Source organism: Anopheles coustani, chromosome 2, assembly GCF_943734705.1.
Source record: "Anopheles coustani chromosome 2, idAnoCousDA_361_x.2, whole genome shotgun sequence".
Taxonomy (NCBI): Eukaryota; Metazoa; Arthropoda; class Insecta; order Diptera; family Culicidae; genus Anopheles; species Anopheles coustani.
The window spans coordinates 47,748,716-47,766,122 of NC_071289.1; the positions used below are offsets into that span (position 1 = coordinate 47,748,716).

Sequence of the window (17,407 nt, forward strand, 5' to 3'; positions counted from 1 at the left end):
CCGCATGCGAGCCCGGATGAGCTTCAGATGACAAAAGTCAAAGTTGAGAGAAAAGGGATTAGGCTGCCTTACCTTATCTGGGATTCGTCGGAATCTTTTACCTGCCAAGGGGAAGCTCCGATCCTATTACAATGCCCTATTGATCTCGGAAATCTTGTGCAGATTAAACCGATACCGAGTATCTCTCCCGAAGGGAAGGGGAATTGTTGTGCTGCAAATTGGTAATGGTGGACGTCAGTTGTAATCCGCAAATCAGATTTCCTCGACAGATCTACAGTTGCCGAGGGAAGCACTGAGGGTTGCATTTCTATTCAGCATTGATTTCATGTTTGAAACTTTGGAAACATGCATTTAGTATGCAGTCAGATATATAGTTTTTGTTCCGTTGAAACTGCTCTGTGACCAAAATAAAAGTCAAATATCCCGTGTATAATAAACTATTTGTTAATTTTGACGATGGTTGTCCCGTAGCATACTTCTATCATGCATATTATTGTTTCAACATCTAAACTTTTTTTCTTTCGCTGCATATTTGTAATACCAGCATATGAAATCAGTTTCCCTGTTTTACTCACGACAAGCTGGTTTGTTTAGCATCATTCAGCATTGACGACAATTAGAGTTAGCGTTCGAGGTCATCGTTGTTATGTGATTTACGATCGGTCGACGATGCAATGAAGAACCTTTCGGATAATCGAAGTCATAATTCTCACCTCTCATCGCAGCAAAAAAGGTTACTTCTCTCCTTTTAATGTGCGTGCGTGTGCTGCCGCGCTGCCTCCTCGGAGAGGCTCGGTTGTGTGGTGGCATTAGTTAAACCTGTATTACAACCACCTCGTCATACGCCACACACCTCCGCTCGTTCGTTGGCAACGGTTCAATTAAAACCCGGATCCATTCCAATCATTACCATACAAATGATACACCACACGCGCGTCCCGTGCAAGGACGATCCGGAAAAGCGACGAATCGCTCATTCCGTCGATTCCGACGGACCGCATTGTCGTCGAGGGAGTTTTTCCCTCTTAACTCGCGGGGTATACCGGCATTCTCCCATTAACGAACAGTGCTGATCGGAAGTGGTTTGCATGCCCCGCAGAACTAGCCTTCCGTTGCCGACCCTTGAACGGGGGACGGGTGTTAAACGATCGAAATCGGACAAAACATCGGGCTGGCATGCCCAGAAACACGGTTCACGCACGCCGTATTGGCCCTAACACACACACACAAACACTCATATTTGCCGGTTGGCCATACAATTTCCACTTAAAATTCGTCCGCGTTTCCGCGTTTCCCTGGGACCCGGCGAAAACAACGTCAAGAGCGTCAGGTTGGACGCGCGCGCGCGCCTCCGTTCTTTTGATATATGGTCCGGTCATCAATTACGCGGGCATGCCGGCGACTACCAGCGCGCCGTCCCATTCCGGTCGGTAGACGGGGGTTTCCCCGTGAAATTATGGTACCTTAAAGGTCCTTAAAACAATGGCCAGGTTGGGTGGTAGTGAGGTGACCAGATTTGGGCTCGGGTGCTCGTTTTGTGATTATGCGGTGCAAATGATTCGGAAACTGAAAACTAGTCTAATTTTCGGGAATTTTAGCATTTCCGGATGCGATGTTGGCCCCCGGATTGCCGGTTAGTAATGATGACGACGATGATGTTTTGGAGCACAGCACACGAGGCTGTGAGGGCGAAGGAGATTTATTTTCCAAATAGCGATGCAAATAAATCGAAAAGAAAACAAAACAACAAAGAATCGCTTCGGCCGAGGAGAGGAGGTGCAGATAGTCATCAACGCCGCATTCCCGACCTCAACCCCAACCTGTGGCGGGGACGAAAAGCACGTGAGCGAAATGCGGCGCCTGCAAGTGCAGTTACACGACGATGGCCATGCATGGCCCTGGAACCGTTTGATCCTCCAAAAAGGACACCGCAGTGTTGTGTGTGTGTTTTGGTGTTAACTTTCCGCGTTCTACCGTTTACCGTGAGTTTTAGTGCGTGTTTTATGGACATTCTAGCGAACGCGTGCGTGCGCCCGTGCTACCATGTGCTGTGATATTAGTGGACGGTGTAAATAGGTTGTGTGTGTGTTTTTAGGATTATCCTTTGCGTCCAAGGAATTTGGCTGTGCTTCGGGCAAGGAAAGCATCGGTACGCGAATTTAGCAACTGGAGAAATTGGTGATAATTGTCTAGTGTGAAGACAGCGTGTGCGAACGTGTTATGTAATAATAATGGCCATTTTCGTTGATTGTTCGAAATGGTATCCAACCTGTGTTGTGTTGCTCCCGGCATTGGAAGAGCCGTCGGTATCCGCGTGTAGTGAACTTGACCGAGCAAACATGTTTGCAAAATGAAGTCGGACGTCGTTTAAATGTACAAATCAGTGTTTGTAAAATTGAATGTGTTAAGCAGGTTACGGTTTTCTCGCTTACGACCCAGAAAAACATGGACATCAGAATGGGTGCTGTAAGAGCATGTTACCAACTATAAATTATCGTCTACTCCAGAAAAAGTTCCATCCCGAAAAAAGATGTGTAAACTTTAGAAAGATGACAAAAAGATGGCAAAAGAGTTCAAAGATCCGTGTTTTCCGAATCTCTGAGAATGAATTGCAATGGCAAGAGTTAATGTGATGTATTTCGCTTCATGCCGTCGGTGATTATTAAAGTGAGCTATAATTGATCGACGATTAGAATTGGCGAATAGAAGTTGCACTAGAGCGAAATTTGTGTGCGTGTTGCTTGGTTTTTGGGTGGTGCATGTGCATAATGAAGTAGTGATGCACTTAACCTTTGCACTCACTATTCCCGGTTCAGTGTGTTGATATGTGCGTCGTGTATTCAGCATATTTGGGTTGGTTGATGAATCAGCACGTTTTTCGGTCAACCCAAAAACCATCCCCTCCCAGCAAACAGTGCGTCTGGTGCGTGTGCGTGTGCGTACTCTGCCGAACGAAAGGCAAAACTGTCCCGTCATCGGGAGAAATCTGTCCCGACTGCCGTCGGTAAAAGTGCACCGGGACGCGTTCCACAACGACGGACGCACGATCGGGGGCCACCCGCAGGCCGTCGGCTTTTTATGGCCCCATTGGGTGGGTGCGTAAAAGCGTCTTATGGCATAATACGAGAGTTGCGCCAATAACGACGTTGGTGTATGTTGGTTTTTCGAAGGAACGTTTCATGGTAATTTTGAGAAGTCATGTCAGGTCTCTCTCACGAATGCTGCTTCTCGGCGTTGCTTTTGAAGTGATAAAAGAAATGTTTCTTTCTGGTGCGTAACGGTTGACTAACTTTGCTTCCCTTCCGTTTCTGCCCGGACCGAAGGGAAGAAAGCCGTCGGCACTGAATCGTTTCCATCGAAGCCGAAAGTGATGCTAACTGTGGTGCAACGACGTGTGGATTTGTGTGTATTAGGCGTGATTGTGCCATGCAATGGTCATTTTTGAAAAGTTCGCTTAGAAAAATGTACGCAAAATGTGTGTTTTTTCTAGTTCTTCGTTACAACGTTAGCAGAAACAGTAAAAACGTGTCTATCATGGCTCAGTAAATCAACAAAATCCGACACAAAAAAAGGGAATTCTTCAATTCAGTGCGTGTCTCTTTAGAACAAAATAAAATCCTTATGATGATGTGTTCCCCATTTTACTCGGTTTTAATTATTCTCCTTTTTTTCCGCCCCGAGAAACCCAACCAACACGTGTGTGGTTTCAAGTGAACGGCAACGATATCGAAGTAAAGGACCCCGTAATAAGCCGGAATAGGTTTATGGGAGTATTATTGTTCCGTACGAGAAATTTATAGGTCTCATCTCGCACAATAGGGGGCTTTTTCAACCGCGTATTTACTCGCCGACGATTTATGCAGTTGGTGAAGAGATGCCGAAATAAAAAATATGACGGCCGGAGGTTTGGTTTTGATTCGTTGCTATCTTTATGAGTTTATAAGACAGTCAAATGACAGCTTTTATCTATCCACATACTACCTGCTCTATCAGATTGCTGCTGCTGTTTTATGACATTGATGCAACCTGTTTTCCTCGAAACTACTGATCGTTTCAAATGTTATTATCACCATCACATGTTTGTACTTGTTGTACCATCTTAGCACACTTTTTTCTAAACCGTGGTATTGATAAAAAATTTCTCGTGAGTCGTTATCCTAACAAGTTTACAAAAGACAAATTTCGGCAAATCTATCTCTTCTCGAGCAATGTAAGAAAAACCCAAATCCGTAGTTTTTGGGACACTTGGTATGCAATAGATCATTAATCGCTTTATCATCAAATTGAGTTGTTTATCTAGTCTATTTTCCCAGTTTGATTTCGTCGGTCAAATGTGACGGATTTGGTTTTCGTTTGTCAATGATGGAGCAACTTCCATGTGGAAGCTTATCAATTTCCGCTATCGCATATAAAAAAATAGCTAACGATTGACTGTACAACCCCAAATGGGTGAGTTTCTCGGGGAATCAATGCGCATCTGCCGATCGCTTATAATATTGAGTTGTAAAACTGCTTATCTGAAATTTGTGGGAAACAAAATATCCCCATGGGCAACTTTAGTGTTTTATGATAAGCTTAAGTTTTGTAGCTAAATTATAGTTAAAGTCAAACAGTACTCTGTTGGATAATTTGTTTCAAATGAATATTCAAATTTTGCAAATCATTATTTTGAAAGCATTTATGGATGCTCTTTATTCGTTCACTCCGCTATCACTGAGCAAACCAGAAAGTTTTATTAAGCCTTATAAAAAAATTTCTCTTAAACTATAATGATTCTAAGTAGACCAAGCAGAGAAGGTCGTGGGATTTGGGATTTTTTACTTTTTCGTATTCGGTTTCTCAGATTAGCAGCTTTTAATGCATGTTAATATTTCACTGCTTCTGTTTGAAAGTTAAATGGGTAGTCTAAATGAAAAGTTATGGTTGCCTTTTATGCCTTTCAGGTTTATCCCTACTTCTAATTCAGTCTCGCTCTTGTCGGACTTTTTTTCTTCTTTGTGCCCTTTTTATGATTACACGATAGCTGTTTTACGACTGCGATTATTCAAGTCATAGATATGAGCCGCGAATCGTCTCATAAGACAAAAACTACACCCTGAAAGAATTTGGGGAAAGAATGTATATATTCACTCAGGTGTACCCCAGCGCAAAAAAGGTTTATATAAAATGTGAAATGAACACTGACATATTTTATAGTATTTAAAAACATATATTATGAATGGATGAAGAATTCGATTCAAGATGTCATAAGTAGTGTTGTGCTTTATGAATCTTTTTGCGCGATTCATTCATATGCATTTTTCACCTAAGATTCATTCAGATGGATTCATGAATCTTTAGGGATTCGAATCTTCAAACGTTTATGAATCTTTCGAAACCTTAATGAATCTTCATGAATGTTCTCTATTCTTTCATTGGCGTTGATCATGCGACCAAAAAAAGGAGGTCCCGCTACCCATTTTTGACTCATCACTTTTCATCATTTGGGATTCATGAATCTCTAAAACGCAAATAATTGTTCAGATTCGTGAATCTGAGTCTGAATTACACAGCTCTATAAGTTATTGACAGTATTTTGAATTGGAATTATTCGACTATCCCTTTGATAACAAGCAAGACAGTTGATGGCAGTTGTGCTAAACGGACGGGACACGTAGTGTGTTCCGATAATCGGAAAAAATCCGAATTTTCTCATTTATCTTAAAGCACATCAACTTTTTAGCCTTTACAATTAAAATAAACATTTAAATGCGCACACGACCGATTCCTACTGACGCGTCAAAATCCTCAAAGGAAAATGACCAAAACATACACCGCTTGATAGCGTCAATCCGATTTTATCACCCAATTGCGCAATAAATCATCGCGTGTACGGTGAAGCGTGTGAATTTATATAAATTATCTAATTTTATTAATTTACAGGGCTATAAACAAGACGAATTCATCATCGTAAAATTTTACGACGAAACGACTTGTCGTGTTTCCCTCGTTCTTTTTTCCGTTCGCACATTCGTAAGTTGGTAGTTTGATTTTAAATCTGCGGGTTTAGCACTTCAGCATACCATTGATTTTTTTGTATGAATGACGTATTTTACCTAGAACAAAATCTAACTGAAAGTAATTCGGAAGTAATAAAGAAACCACTTTTTTAATTTGTGGTTTTATCGGTCGGAGGACCAAACTCTGGACTTTATCAAACATATTTTCCTTACGTACGTTACTCAATACGCTTGGACGTTATAACTCAATTTGTCATTGATAATATCAATGAAACGTAGTGTTGACAAACCAGTTCATTGACAAATTTGTTGGTTTTTCATGCACTGCTCAAGCCCAATGTTTTGCTTTTACGATTTATTAATATTTGAAGATTGATAACAACGTCCTGATCAGATGGACCATCGGAGGCCTGTAAGTCCGTATTTTGTTAGACAAATTGAAATCAAATCAACTCCATGGTTCGTCAAGATCTGTCCATGTCACCTTACGGTTTAGTAATTATGATAGTCAAATGCGGTTGATTCTTTGATGAATGCATGGAAGGCACATTTTGGCTGACAAATTGAAATGTCCTGGCTGTTTTTTCTGTTTTTTTCTTTTTCTTCTTTTTGTTCTTCTTTAAAAAGGAATGTATGGTTTAGTTTTGATATTTAAACCATTTGTACGTTGAGGGTTTGTTTCTACCTCGAAAATTCCGTTCGATCGAAAATCAAACGTCAAATTAATTCACTAGACAGCTACTAAAACAGAATCCGTTGAGGAAAGACCAAGGTGTCGAACCCATTGAATGTGAATGAAATATCCGCACTTGTAGGGTAAGGAGTTAATTATGAAATAAGGAAAGAAAACTTTAACTAATACTGTTTCGCGCTCGTTTTTTCGTTTGTTTGGTAGATGTTTGGTCTGCATCAAATCAGTTTCTTCGGTAATTTGCGCTAAAGACTAAGTTAATATGAAGTCTTGCTTTCAGATTTTTCACAAGACCTTAAAAATGGTCGATACTGCACAGACTTTCTTTTCGTCTCTATATTTTCTGAAGCCCAGAGATCTTTCATTGAAGCACCGGATTTAAAAGCAACATGGGTTATTGATTTCAATCCGGAGCTGCAGATTGCTCTCCAGTATACTAACAACGATAACCAACTTTTTTTTCAGAGGTTGTGGAAATCATCCACCTCGGGCTTTTGAGGGGTTGCACTGAATAGTGTGAATATTGCGATGAATTATGCGGCCTATCCGATCGTTACAATCTACACTGCTCTGCGGATGCTTGCAGATTTGAGCAGCTTCTGTGTGGTGTTGGTTGAGTTTTCTCCCCGCTTGCACAACCCAGGTCGCATGGTTTTAAATGTTTCGCAAGCATGGAGGAGCTAAATGCATTGCTCTGAGAGCCGCCCGTCCCAGATTCGTGTGCATCCTGCAGAGAAGGAAATTGCGAGCACAGGAATTCGACGATATCGCAGAAGAAGCAGTAGCAGCAACAGTGGTGCTGATGATTGTAAACGATTGGATAAAGGATGTAAATGATGATGATGATGACATACTGGAAGGAAGCGATCGGTAGTGAGCGGCCGCCACGGTAGACGGAAGGAAGGAACCAGGGCAGTCCTGGAAGCTTATGCAGAAAGCCTCGAGCGATCGTGGAATAGGGGTGCACTTTCCTGCTCAGTTCTTGGGAGGATCATCAACGAGATTTTGCTTTATAGCAAACGCATTTGTAAAATCGTATCGCATTCTTAAGCGTGGAGCTTTGTAGAGAAGTTGCTGTCATGTTGGTGGATGGGGGTTTCGGATGAAACGAAAATGAACCAACCTTTCATGCGAGAGTTAGCGTAGAATTGTCGCTTTTCCTGTGTTAACCAATGCAACTCCAGCTAGCTTTAGGCCATTGTATTTCTTTTCGCAGCGCACTCTACCATACATCGGGCTTGTCGGACGCTGACCAAGTTGCTTCCATCGTATTTGAATGTTCCGGCCGGTTCACGGTTCAAGGCAAATGATGTGGTTTCGTCTGTCTCTGCTACAGAAACAGAGGCTCAAGAGGCCTCTTTAGGGAGTCGGAAAGATTGAAATGAGTTGAACCGATCATTCGTTCCCTGGTGGCTGCTGCTAAGGGCGATCGGAAGATCAACAGCGGGATAGCGTTGGTCCTTGCCCTGCTTCGCTACCATGATCAACAATACCTGCTGTGTGACCCTGTTGCTGTAGCAGGTAGGGAAGAGAATCACCAAATAAGAAAAAAAAAAAAATACAAAACGTAGATGTACTTTTAAAAGTTATACGATAGTAACGATTCCTTTGCGGTTTAGCTCCGTGTTTCCACCAGAGAGGCAATTATACATTATGATTGGTCTTTTTTCTGCCGTTTTTCTGCCGTTCTTTGGAGCGTTGATATCGTCTCGAAATATGCGATATTACGCGAGTTTCGTTTTGAAGTTTGCAAACAAACGTTATAATTAAAATTGCAAGTTCTCTGTTCATTTGATTGGAACAAAGAAGATCACGGCATTAAAAGCCAGCACCAAGCAAGATAGGAGAGAGATATGAGTATGAAGGGTATGAATTGTATTCATATTTGTTATTATTCAAACCTGGTCAGCGACTTTAATCTATTCAACGTTTTTTGAAACGAATGAAAAATAAGTTTACTTTTTACTTCTATGTTACTTTTTACTTCTAGGTCTTATTTTACACCACATCTCTACACTAACAATATTAAGCTGCAATTTATTATTTAGATTTTTTTTTCTGTGATGACGGCTGTGATAATTATATACAGGAAAAAATAAACTTTATTTTGCTTCTATGTGGAAAGAATTAAGAAAATTGTACTTTTAAGTCGTTTTACCAATAGAGTTCGTTAAAAAAATCATTTCTTTAACATTAAGTTACCGTGCTATTGAAACGTAAGTTTTAATTCGGTACAACAGTCAAATGATATTTCTATTTAAATTATTAATCAGTTTAAATGTCAAACAAATAAGATAAGTTTCGACTTTTTGGTTTTTTAATCAATTAACTTTTAAGGATTTGACTACATGCTCCTTATCTCTGCTTAACCTTTTGTTACAGAATGAGAATTCACTCAATCCTCGTTATTATCCCACGTACGTTTTATGTATTCGGATGTTACTAAGTTGTGCTTAGTCAGTAGTTTTCAGTTTGCTGTTTTTTTCTTTTTCTTCTTTTTAATATTGCTTAGAGCACTTTCTAATAAAGAGGCAATGTGCACAGTTGAAAAACCACCGTAGGATGTATTGTTGCTAGGGAAAAGCAATTCTCTCGTTTCCAATCGTGGATGGTGATGATGCTGTGCCCGTTATTCTCGCGTGGCATGAAGAGGAATGCGCATAAAAACGAACACTGAACGGGGGTTTAGAGGAACAATAAACGGCGTGAACAATGTGTGGTTACATATAAAAGAGGAGCAAATCGAGTATCCAACCAAAAGACAGAAGTAGAGAGGGAGGTAAAATGTGATAATGCTCCATTTCTTCCCCGTCGGAAGAGTGGTTTCACGAGTGGTCGAAGGTTGGTGAGGCGTAATTTCAATCCCTGTCTAATGAATTGAAAAGCACGTGAAATGGGTAGGAATCATTTTCATCAATTTATTAAATCATTGCCGATTTTGCACCACCATTAGCAAGCAATTTTTGGATTAGAGTAAAGGTACACTATCTATAATTCTTCATTATGATTATTTATTTTTGAATCTCTTTTGTTCGGGTTTTACTTTCGGCTACCTGTTGGACTTGGATAGATCGGTTTCTTGAATCGCACTTAGTGTATTTTTGGAATTTTTTTCCTTGATCCGTATGACGTGTGATCGACAGGCTGAAAACTACTCTGTCGTTGGATCATGCCAGGGAACTCCAGGGAAGATGGTTAAACGGACGATGCACAGCGCCCAGCCAATCCGCCAGCAACCTCCAACCGACGAACCTAACAGATTAGGCAGATTAAAATGTGGATGATAATAGTTCTCATTATCTTGCTTGCAATGCTGAATTGCATAAGCCAAAGTAGAACGATCGTAACCAACAATGTTTTCATTAAATTATAAATATTTTAAAAGGTTGCAGCGTTTTATTTGTTTCTTCATTTTTACAGCACAGAACAAGTGATAAGTTTCACCCTTTGGGAATCCTTTGTGCTTATTAAGGAACAGTTTTATTGGTATCGACTATAAACGATTATTTAGTGCTACATGATGTTGGTAAATGAGATTGAATCAGTGTCATCATTTGAATGAATTAGTTTTGAATTAGTGCTATTTAATGAGCATGATATACAAATTTAAAAGAAAAACAATTCAACATTTTCCCGTTCTCTCTTTTCTTCATATAACAGCCGTTTAACAAAGATCATCACGATTCTCACCACAATGGAAGATCCCAACCGGATGATGGGGCACGGTGGCCTTATGCCACCGAACTACGGCATGCCCACGAACGACGGCCAGACCGGGGTGGACAACGATCCGCGCAAGCAGGACATTGGTGAAATTCTACAACAGATCATGAACATCACCGACCAATCTCTGGACGAAGCACAGGCCCGCAAGCACACACTCAACTGCCACAGAATGAAACCGGTTCTGTTCGCGGTGCTGTGTGAAATCAAAGAAAAAACAGGTTAGTAGCAAATTTGTTTCTGGAGATCTTGCAGATCAAAAACGCGAGGTTTATAGTTGTTGTTAACCACGACCATACCAAAGTTTATTGCGTGCCGAGAAAATCTCTCTGTCGAAGTTTATTTTATCTAACAACACAGGGTGCAACGTAGATTGTTGCTTTGTTTATAATACAATTTCTTTTATGTATTTTGTATACTTTTGTAAAAGATCAGAACTCGTTTTACGTTCATTCAATGATGCACCATGTACCTTTAATGCATCATGTAAAATTTAGACAACAGTTTTCTGAGATTTTTTTCCTAAAATGATTTTTAACACTAGAACCAGTCATTTTGACTGGTCAGGTACTTTTTCAATCACATTTATTTCTAAAGGCTGAACAATTCTACCAAATGTTAATGCATAACTTTCACACATCCAATGGAATGTTAATTTTTATGTATTCAACAATAAAATTTTCTTTTAAAAAATGAAAATAATTTGCGCTAAAGTTTCAAGCGTAAAAACCGCGGTAGTTCTAGTGTTAAGGAAGTCACATTTTGAATCTCCCCTCCAGAGAGTCGAGTTTTACTTACACTGGTGTTAAATGCTCGATAATTTGGACTAAAGATATTTTTGACAGTTACAAACAATTGAGGTGTACGATGTATATTCTGGGCAAAGGTTGCACGTGAGGAAGACCATCACGCTTGATTGCGGTAATGTCCTGGCGACCAACAGGATCGATAACCCATGAATTCATAAAAAATAGCATTTTCAACTAGTCCGGAAATTATTGTATTGCCATTACTCCGAGGCTCATAGCTGGAAAATTGTGATCCAGCATTGACCTATTTCGTTTAGAGATTGTTACGCACAAAATACTATCATGTTTGTTAACACTTTTTGAACTAACTTTCAAATCAATGACGTAGCACAAAATAGTCTTGCATCGACATCTCTTTTTGTCGATCTTGGCTTTTATAAAAGGTAACCTCTCAACCAATTTCAACTAGTAACGGATAAAACTATCTCAGGAATGGTTTCAAGATAAATCATAACAAGATTTCTTGTGTTATTATTTACAAAGTTGGTTTTTGGTCCACATAGTTGTTGAATTAAAAACATATATTTTTATAGTATGGATTCTTCTTCTTCTTGGGGTAACGACCTCTTGGTCATGCCTGCCCGTTAAGGACTTACGAGACTTATTTCCCTGTTGTACGTAAATAGTCAGTCCTCTCGTGGAGGGGAGGATCCGGTTTCGGATGGGATTATATAATGGGTTTTTTAAATTGAAAAACATATTGATATTTTGAATTTTTCACACACAGTTTTAACACAAGACCATCGATATGAGAAAATTTGTTAGAGTTAGTTTGAATTCCCAAGAATCATTCTATTGTAAAGTAGGTTCCAGATACCACTACACAAACTGTGTCTTTGGTTTTAATTTTCTATCAATATTCGACTTCCTCTATAATGTTTAAAATTTTCGTTTGTTTTTGTTCTATAAATAACAAAATAAAAAATATAATGGGTGTAAAATTACAAACACATTGCGATCCTGTTCATGCGTGAAATATTCGCGATTGATCCAGATTGTTTTAATGTTTTTTTCATCGTTATTAGTAACTAGCTTGACGCCCCGGCGTTGCTCGGTGGTGAAGGGATTGAGAAAAGAATTATGGTTTTAACTGTTACTTGAAAGGAATGTTTGAATTTAATAGTTACAATAACGACATATTTAAAATGTGGGGTAAAATTTCATCAATTTCACCGTAATGTATAAACCTTAGGGTAACTATGTTGGATACACCTTGACATTTGTTTACATGCTTGTTTTGTTTGTGTTAGTAAAACTGAGTTTAAATTGTAAAATTTAAATGATTTTATCCAAAAATAGAGATCAAACAAACCTTCAACAACATCTACAGTACTTAAAATTAATGTGTGAAAAGTTTCAGAAGCGACGGTTCAGTATTCGTCGAGTTTGTAGTGTACACAGAACTCAATACATAAAAAAAGCTTAAATATGTAGTAGACTCGGATTGCCGCGAATGCTTGAGTGTCTACTATTTTTGGGTTGTAGTTCAACACATGCTGAAATGTGTTTTTTTTTCATCTGCAATATTAAAATAAATATTATTCTTCGTATTTCAACTTTAAATTGTATCGCCTTATTTTGCGATAACATATAAAATAATATCTTACGCCTTGTTTGGGTTTACGTCATTTTCGCATTAAGTTTATCGAAGTGTGTACGTTGATATGAATTCTAATTTGCTTGCTTTTAAATAATGGTGCTCCCATCCCACAATGGTACGATTCTCATTCCTACTAGACCAAATGTTTACCATAAGGTGAACATGGACGTCTTTCGTATTCTTCTGTTTCAGAAAATGCTTCAGTCTTGTGCATGCCTTTACGATACATGCACTCAACTTTCCTGCAGAATCGGACTGTGGTGGTGTGTTTATGTGGCGATGAATTCCGAAACGCATTTCTGGCCAAACTAACACCCCTTGTCTGCGCACCGAACGGCCACAGTTTGTTGATTAAATGCTTGGTTGTGAAACAGGAAGAGTGTCTGGAACCATATTTGTTTTATTTATAGTAGCGCCTCTTCTGGGCCGATTGCTACTCACATTAGGTGTTGATGGCTAAGCGTAGATCTAGAGCATTACGTTTACCATTGCAGCTGATGAGCGAAGAGCTAGAAAAGACCTCACCTTAATCTTCTACCATGCTTCCTTTAGGTTAGAGAATTTCCAAATTGTTGTCCGGGTTGTTGGCGTCAGCCGATGGTGCATCGTGGTAAATTTTCGCTCTCCGAATGGAACGGCCTGGGGACTCGAGGCTTTGGGAACAAATGATGAAGATGCACAGTGTACACAGTTGGGGTAAAGACTAAAGCAACATGAAGCTTGATGATTGATAATTTATGTAACAGCTTGTGTAGTTGCTATCACTGTGCTGTATGCTCCATGTCCTCGTAGATGGAATAGCGTTTTGGGAACCTAAGAAATGGTATCGCGTGCGAACAGGTGACTAGTTTTCCCATGATATTGCTAAATCCTGGGTCCATTGGGCTTTGTGCCGGGCACATTCCGGTTTATACGTATGAGTGACACAACCATTTATGTGTTTCCCTCTTGTAGAAGATGCAATTTGCAAAGTCCTTATCATTTGCATAACTTACGAATGCATCGTCGTATGCAACAGGACAATAAGCTTGATGAAAAGTCTACGACGATAGTGTGAGCTTAAAAGATCTCGAATAACTTCCGATGGTAGGGATACCATATAAAATAGCGTAATCTGTTACACATTTTAGATTTTTTTTTGTTTGGAGTTTGGTATACACTAGAAACTCGCTCAATACTTAACTTTCGATTGTGAAACTTTCAACACATTTAGTTTAAGCACTACAGATGTTGTTGGTGGTTTGTTTGATCACTATTTTTTTTAATAAAATCATCTAAATCGAAACAATTGAAACTCACTTTACTAAGGTAAACAAAACGTACACATAGGGAAAAAGTCTCGTATGCCGTTAACGAGCAGGCATGACCGAAGACACTCGTTACGACAAGAAGAAGATTCATCAAAAGCAGGGGGGTTTTAAATATGCTGTTACTGTAACAATTAAATTAAAACGTAACTCTCAAGTAAAAAGTAAAAACCCTAACCATATAGATGAAAATGTTAGATAAACTTGTACTTTCTTAGCTAATATCTCATATCAGCAAATTTATTTTTAAGAGAAACTAGCTTGTGCATGTTTCGTTCTTTCCTTAAATAAACTACCTACATTCGTATCGTAGCTCAGTAGAGAGAATATTCATGATTTGTTTTTTTGTAATCAATCTCAACTTTTGAAGTGTCCGATAGACAACTAGCTTGGAGCAAATACATTTTTCTAAATTATTTGTTCAACCACGTGGGAACATTAGCAAAAAATTAAGTTATGTTGAGGATAGTCTTATAGATAGAGGTCATATTAAAGAGTACGTCAGGTAAATGAAAATAGAAGAAGACATATTACAGGGTTTTCCATTTGATAGGACAAAATAATCAGATGATACCACAAACGCAGTAGATGATTCCATAAACGTGACAGATGATAAGCCAAGTGAGGCATGTATACAACAATCGTGGCAGATGATATCACAATTGTAGGAGATGATAGCACAAGCCGGTACGGATGGTCTGTCAATCGCGCGTATAAACGAATCCACAGCGATTCGACAGACTTGGTGACCCACGTTGACTTTCGTTTATACGCGCGATTTTGTACTTCACTGACACCATCGTACTGGCTTGTGCTATCATCTCCCAAGGTGTATAAATATAGAAGGTGACTTTATGTCGCTTTGGAAGGGGTGCCATATTTGAGAAGAGTTATGTCAAAAGCCCAATTCTTTTCCGATTCCCCCCCTCAAAACCCATATGAATACCATAGAAGTGTTATGTCAAGTCATGAAATGTCATTTTACATTGGACGACTTCACCTTCTAATTTATACACCTTGATCATCTCCCACAATTGTGATATCAACTGCCACGATTGTGGTATACATGCCTCATTTGGCTTGTCATCTGTCACGTTTGTGGAATCATCTACTGAGTTTGTGGTATCCTCTGATTATTTTGTCCTATCAAATAGTAAACCCTGTATCATGCAAAGACACTAAAATTCAACTTCTATTTAAACGCAGTTTAAAGTAGTAAGTAGTAAGTTTTAGTAAGTTTTTCGAGTTTTGTCAAGAATGAAATTTATTCCATTTATTCCTCAAAAACTCAAAGCTTCCGGAATGTAATATATTTGACTCGATATAATGGTTAAATAATACAAGTGATGTTGATGTTAAACCCCTATCGTAAAAGAAACGTAGTTGATACAATAACAGCAACTTTAGCGTTCCAGCAAAATTGTTTCAAGCGAATGAACCAGTCAACACCCCAGCTCATTCGTTCATAGTAGGACTTGCACAATGAAACGAGTTGTACTATCGCTTGGCTGGGTGATCTGCGAGCATTCAGAAGTTGAGAGCAGGCCGTCAGAAAATTCCCTAGTGCTTTTCTGTGCTACATGGAGCATAGCAGACTTACGCGTAAATGAGAAAAAAAATGGAAGGAAAGTATTATAATTCGACCGTACGGGGGAAAGGCGAGAAACAAGGCGAGTTGGAGGAAAGGCAAGCAAACTGTCATTTCGTTTTCCCCTTCACTGCCTTTTTTGCATTTTCCTCTAATGCTGGGGCTTACTATACAGCTTGCCGCTAGCTCCGGTACAGCCTGAAGGGCTTGATACTCTCCTCCGCCGTTCTGTTCTATCCGTGTTCTTCCGGTTCATCGCGAGCCCCGGGATTGCATCGGTATCGCAGAACAGGATTTTCTACTAAGCTAGCCTAGCGATAGTGAAGAAAGGAAAAAATATATTTTCCGAAAGAGAACGAAATTCAGTCAAAGCTAAGAATAGGGAATGAAAATGGCTCGATGGATAAAAGTGTTCCCATGTTCTGCGCCTTTGGGGTTTTCTCAACAGTCAGTCAGTCCCACTTGCTTGGTAGCCAGCCAGTCTGCTGTGTTACGGTCGAACATGGAACGATAGAGCTCATGCTAGGACACTCGGTGCAAGCGGACAAACTTTTCAGAGAGCGCTTTGAAAAAAGGGAAAAATAGAGATGAAAAGCGAGAGAGCGAGAAAGGGCAAGAGCGTAGGCGAGGGTGCACGGAGCGCGCTGTTTCTTAAGTCCTGGGATGTACGCTTCCCAAATATCCCGAGGGACTTTCGTTATCGATTTTCTTTCTACAGCGTCATTGTCGTGTTAAATATGTATACGATTCATTCTCGTACTCTCTACCCTTGGCGATGTGTAAGCTTTTTCAAAACCGGTTTCCAATTTCCATAGTTTATCAACGCTCGAAGGTGTTCGAAATGAGTTATTTAATATCGGGACACAAGTTATCCACCCCTTCCAATGAGCGGGTAGTAAACCAAGAATTTAATTTTAATTTGTTATGCTAGTGCTATTGCCACTGCTTGTCAAATTAAACATTACAAGTTTTCGTATAAATACTGAAGTCAACAGTAAACTCATCCATCTAATGCGTAACGGATCGGTTGCCTGGTTCGATTTACTATACACACATTTTCATAATTACTTTCAATTTTTTATTGTGAAGTCTCGTTTGAAATTTGTTCTTCCGGAACATGCGCATTATATAGAAATGATGGACGTAGAAAATAATATTGTATGAATGTTATTCTGAAACACAATATACGATTACTTCAATGCTACTCCAGTCTGAGTTTGTTAATTTATGCAGCTTTTTTTGTAATTGATTTGCAAAATATATAATTGAGATATGAAACTCCTTTTCCTCCCTGAGATTGACAAACTCCTTCCTCCCTGAGATTGACAAACATTTAGGTATGTTTACTAATGTAAAATAAATTGTTTAAAAAAACTACTAATTTTAAATAATATATCTTTAATGTCGCGTTAGACGGCGGTAAATTGTCTTGGTTCAACAGACTATGAATGAATTGATCTAACATTAGCAACACTCATATCCTACATACACGCTAAAGTATATACATTGTTTATTCTTGAGTTTCCATTCCTAGACAGGACTCTGAAAATTTCTATCTTCTTTAACTTTTTCAACTTGGCTTCCTCCAAAAGTAGGATCTAATCAGGTTTTATCCAATTTCCAATTCCAACACTCAGTGACGGTTCCTTGAAATACCTCAAAATACAACGTACCAGATAGACGATGGAGG

The 17,407-nt window shown here is 39.3% G+C and overlaps 1 protein-coding gene across 5 annotated transcripts in view; it reads left to right on the top strand.

Moving 5' to 3' along the window:
• The window catches only part of LOC131265530 (homeobox protein extradenticle), a 43,510-nt gene that overhangs the window by 7,891 nt on the left and 18,212 nt on the right, over positions 1–17,407 (top strand). For 2 of the 5 annotated variants that reach the window (XR_009178276.1, XM_058267808.1), the window contains exons 1-2: positions 2,973–3,095; positions 10,351–10,634. Coding sequence is in view for 4 of the 5 variants with exons in the window: in XM_058267808.1 (XP_058123791.1) it covers positions 3,079–3,095; positions 10,351–10,634 (301 nt within the window). In the remaining variant the exon portion in view is untranslated. Of the gene's footprint in view, positions 1–2,972; positions 3,096–10,350; positions 10,635–17,407 lie in introns of those variants that run through there. The other 3 variants (XM_058267810.1, XM_058267811.1, XM_058267809.1) reach the window with 2 other exon arrangements.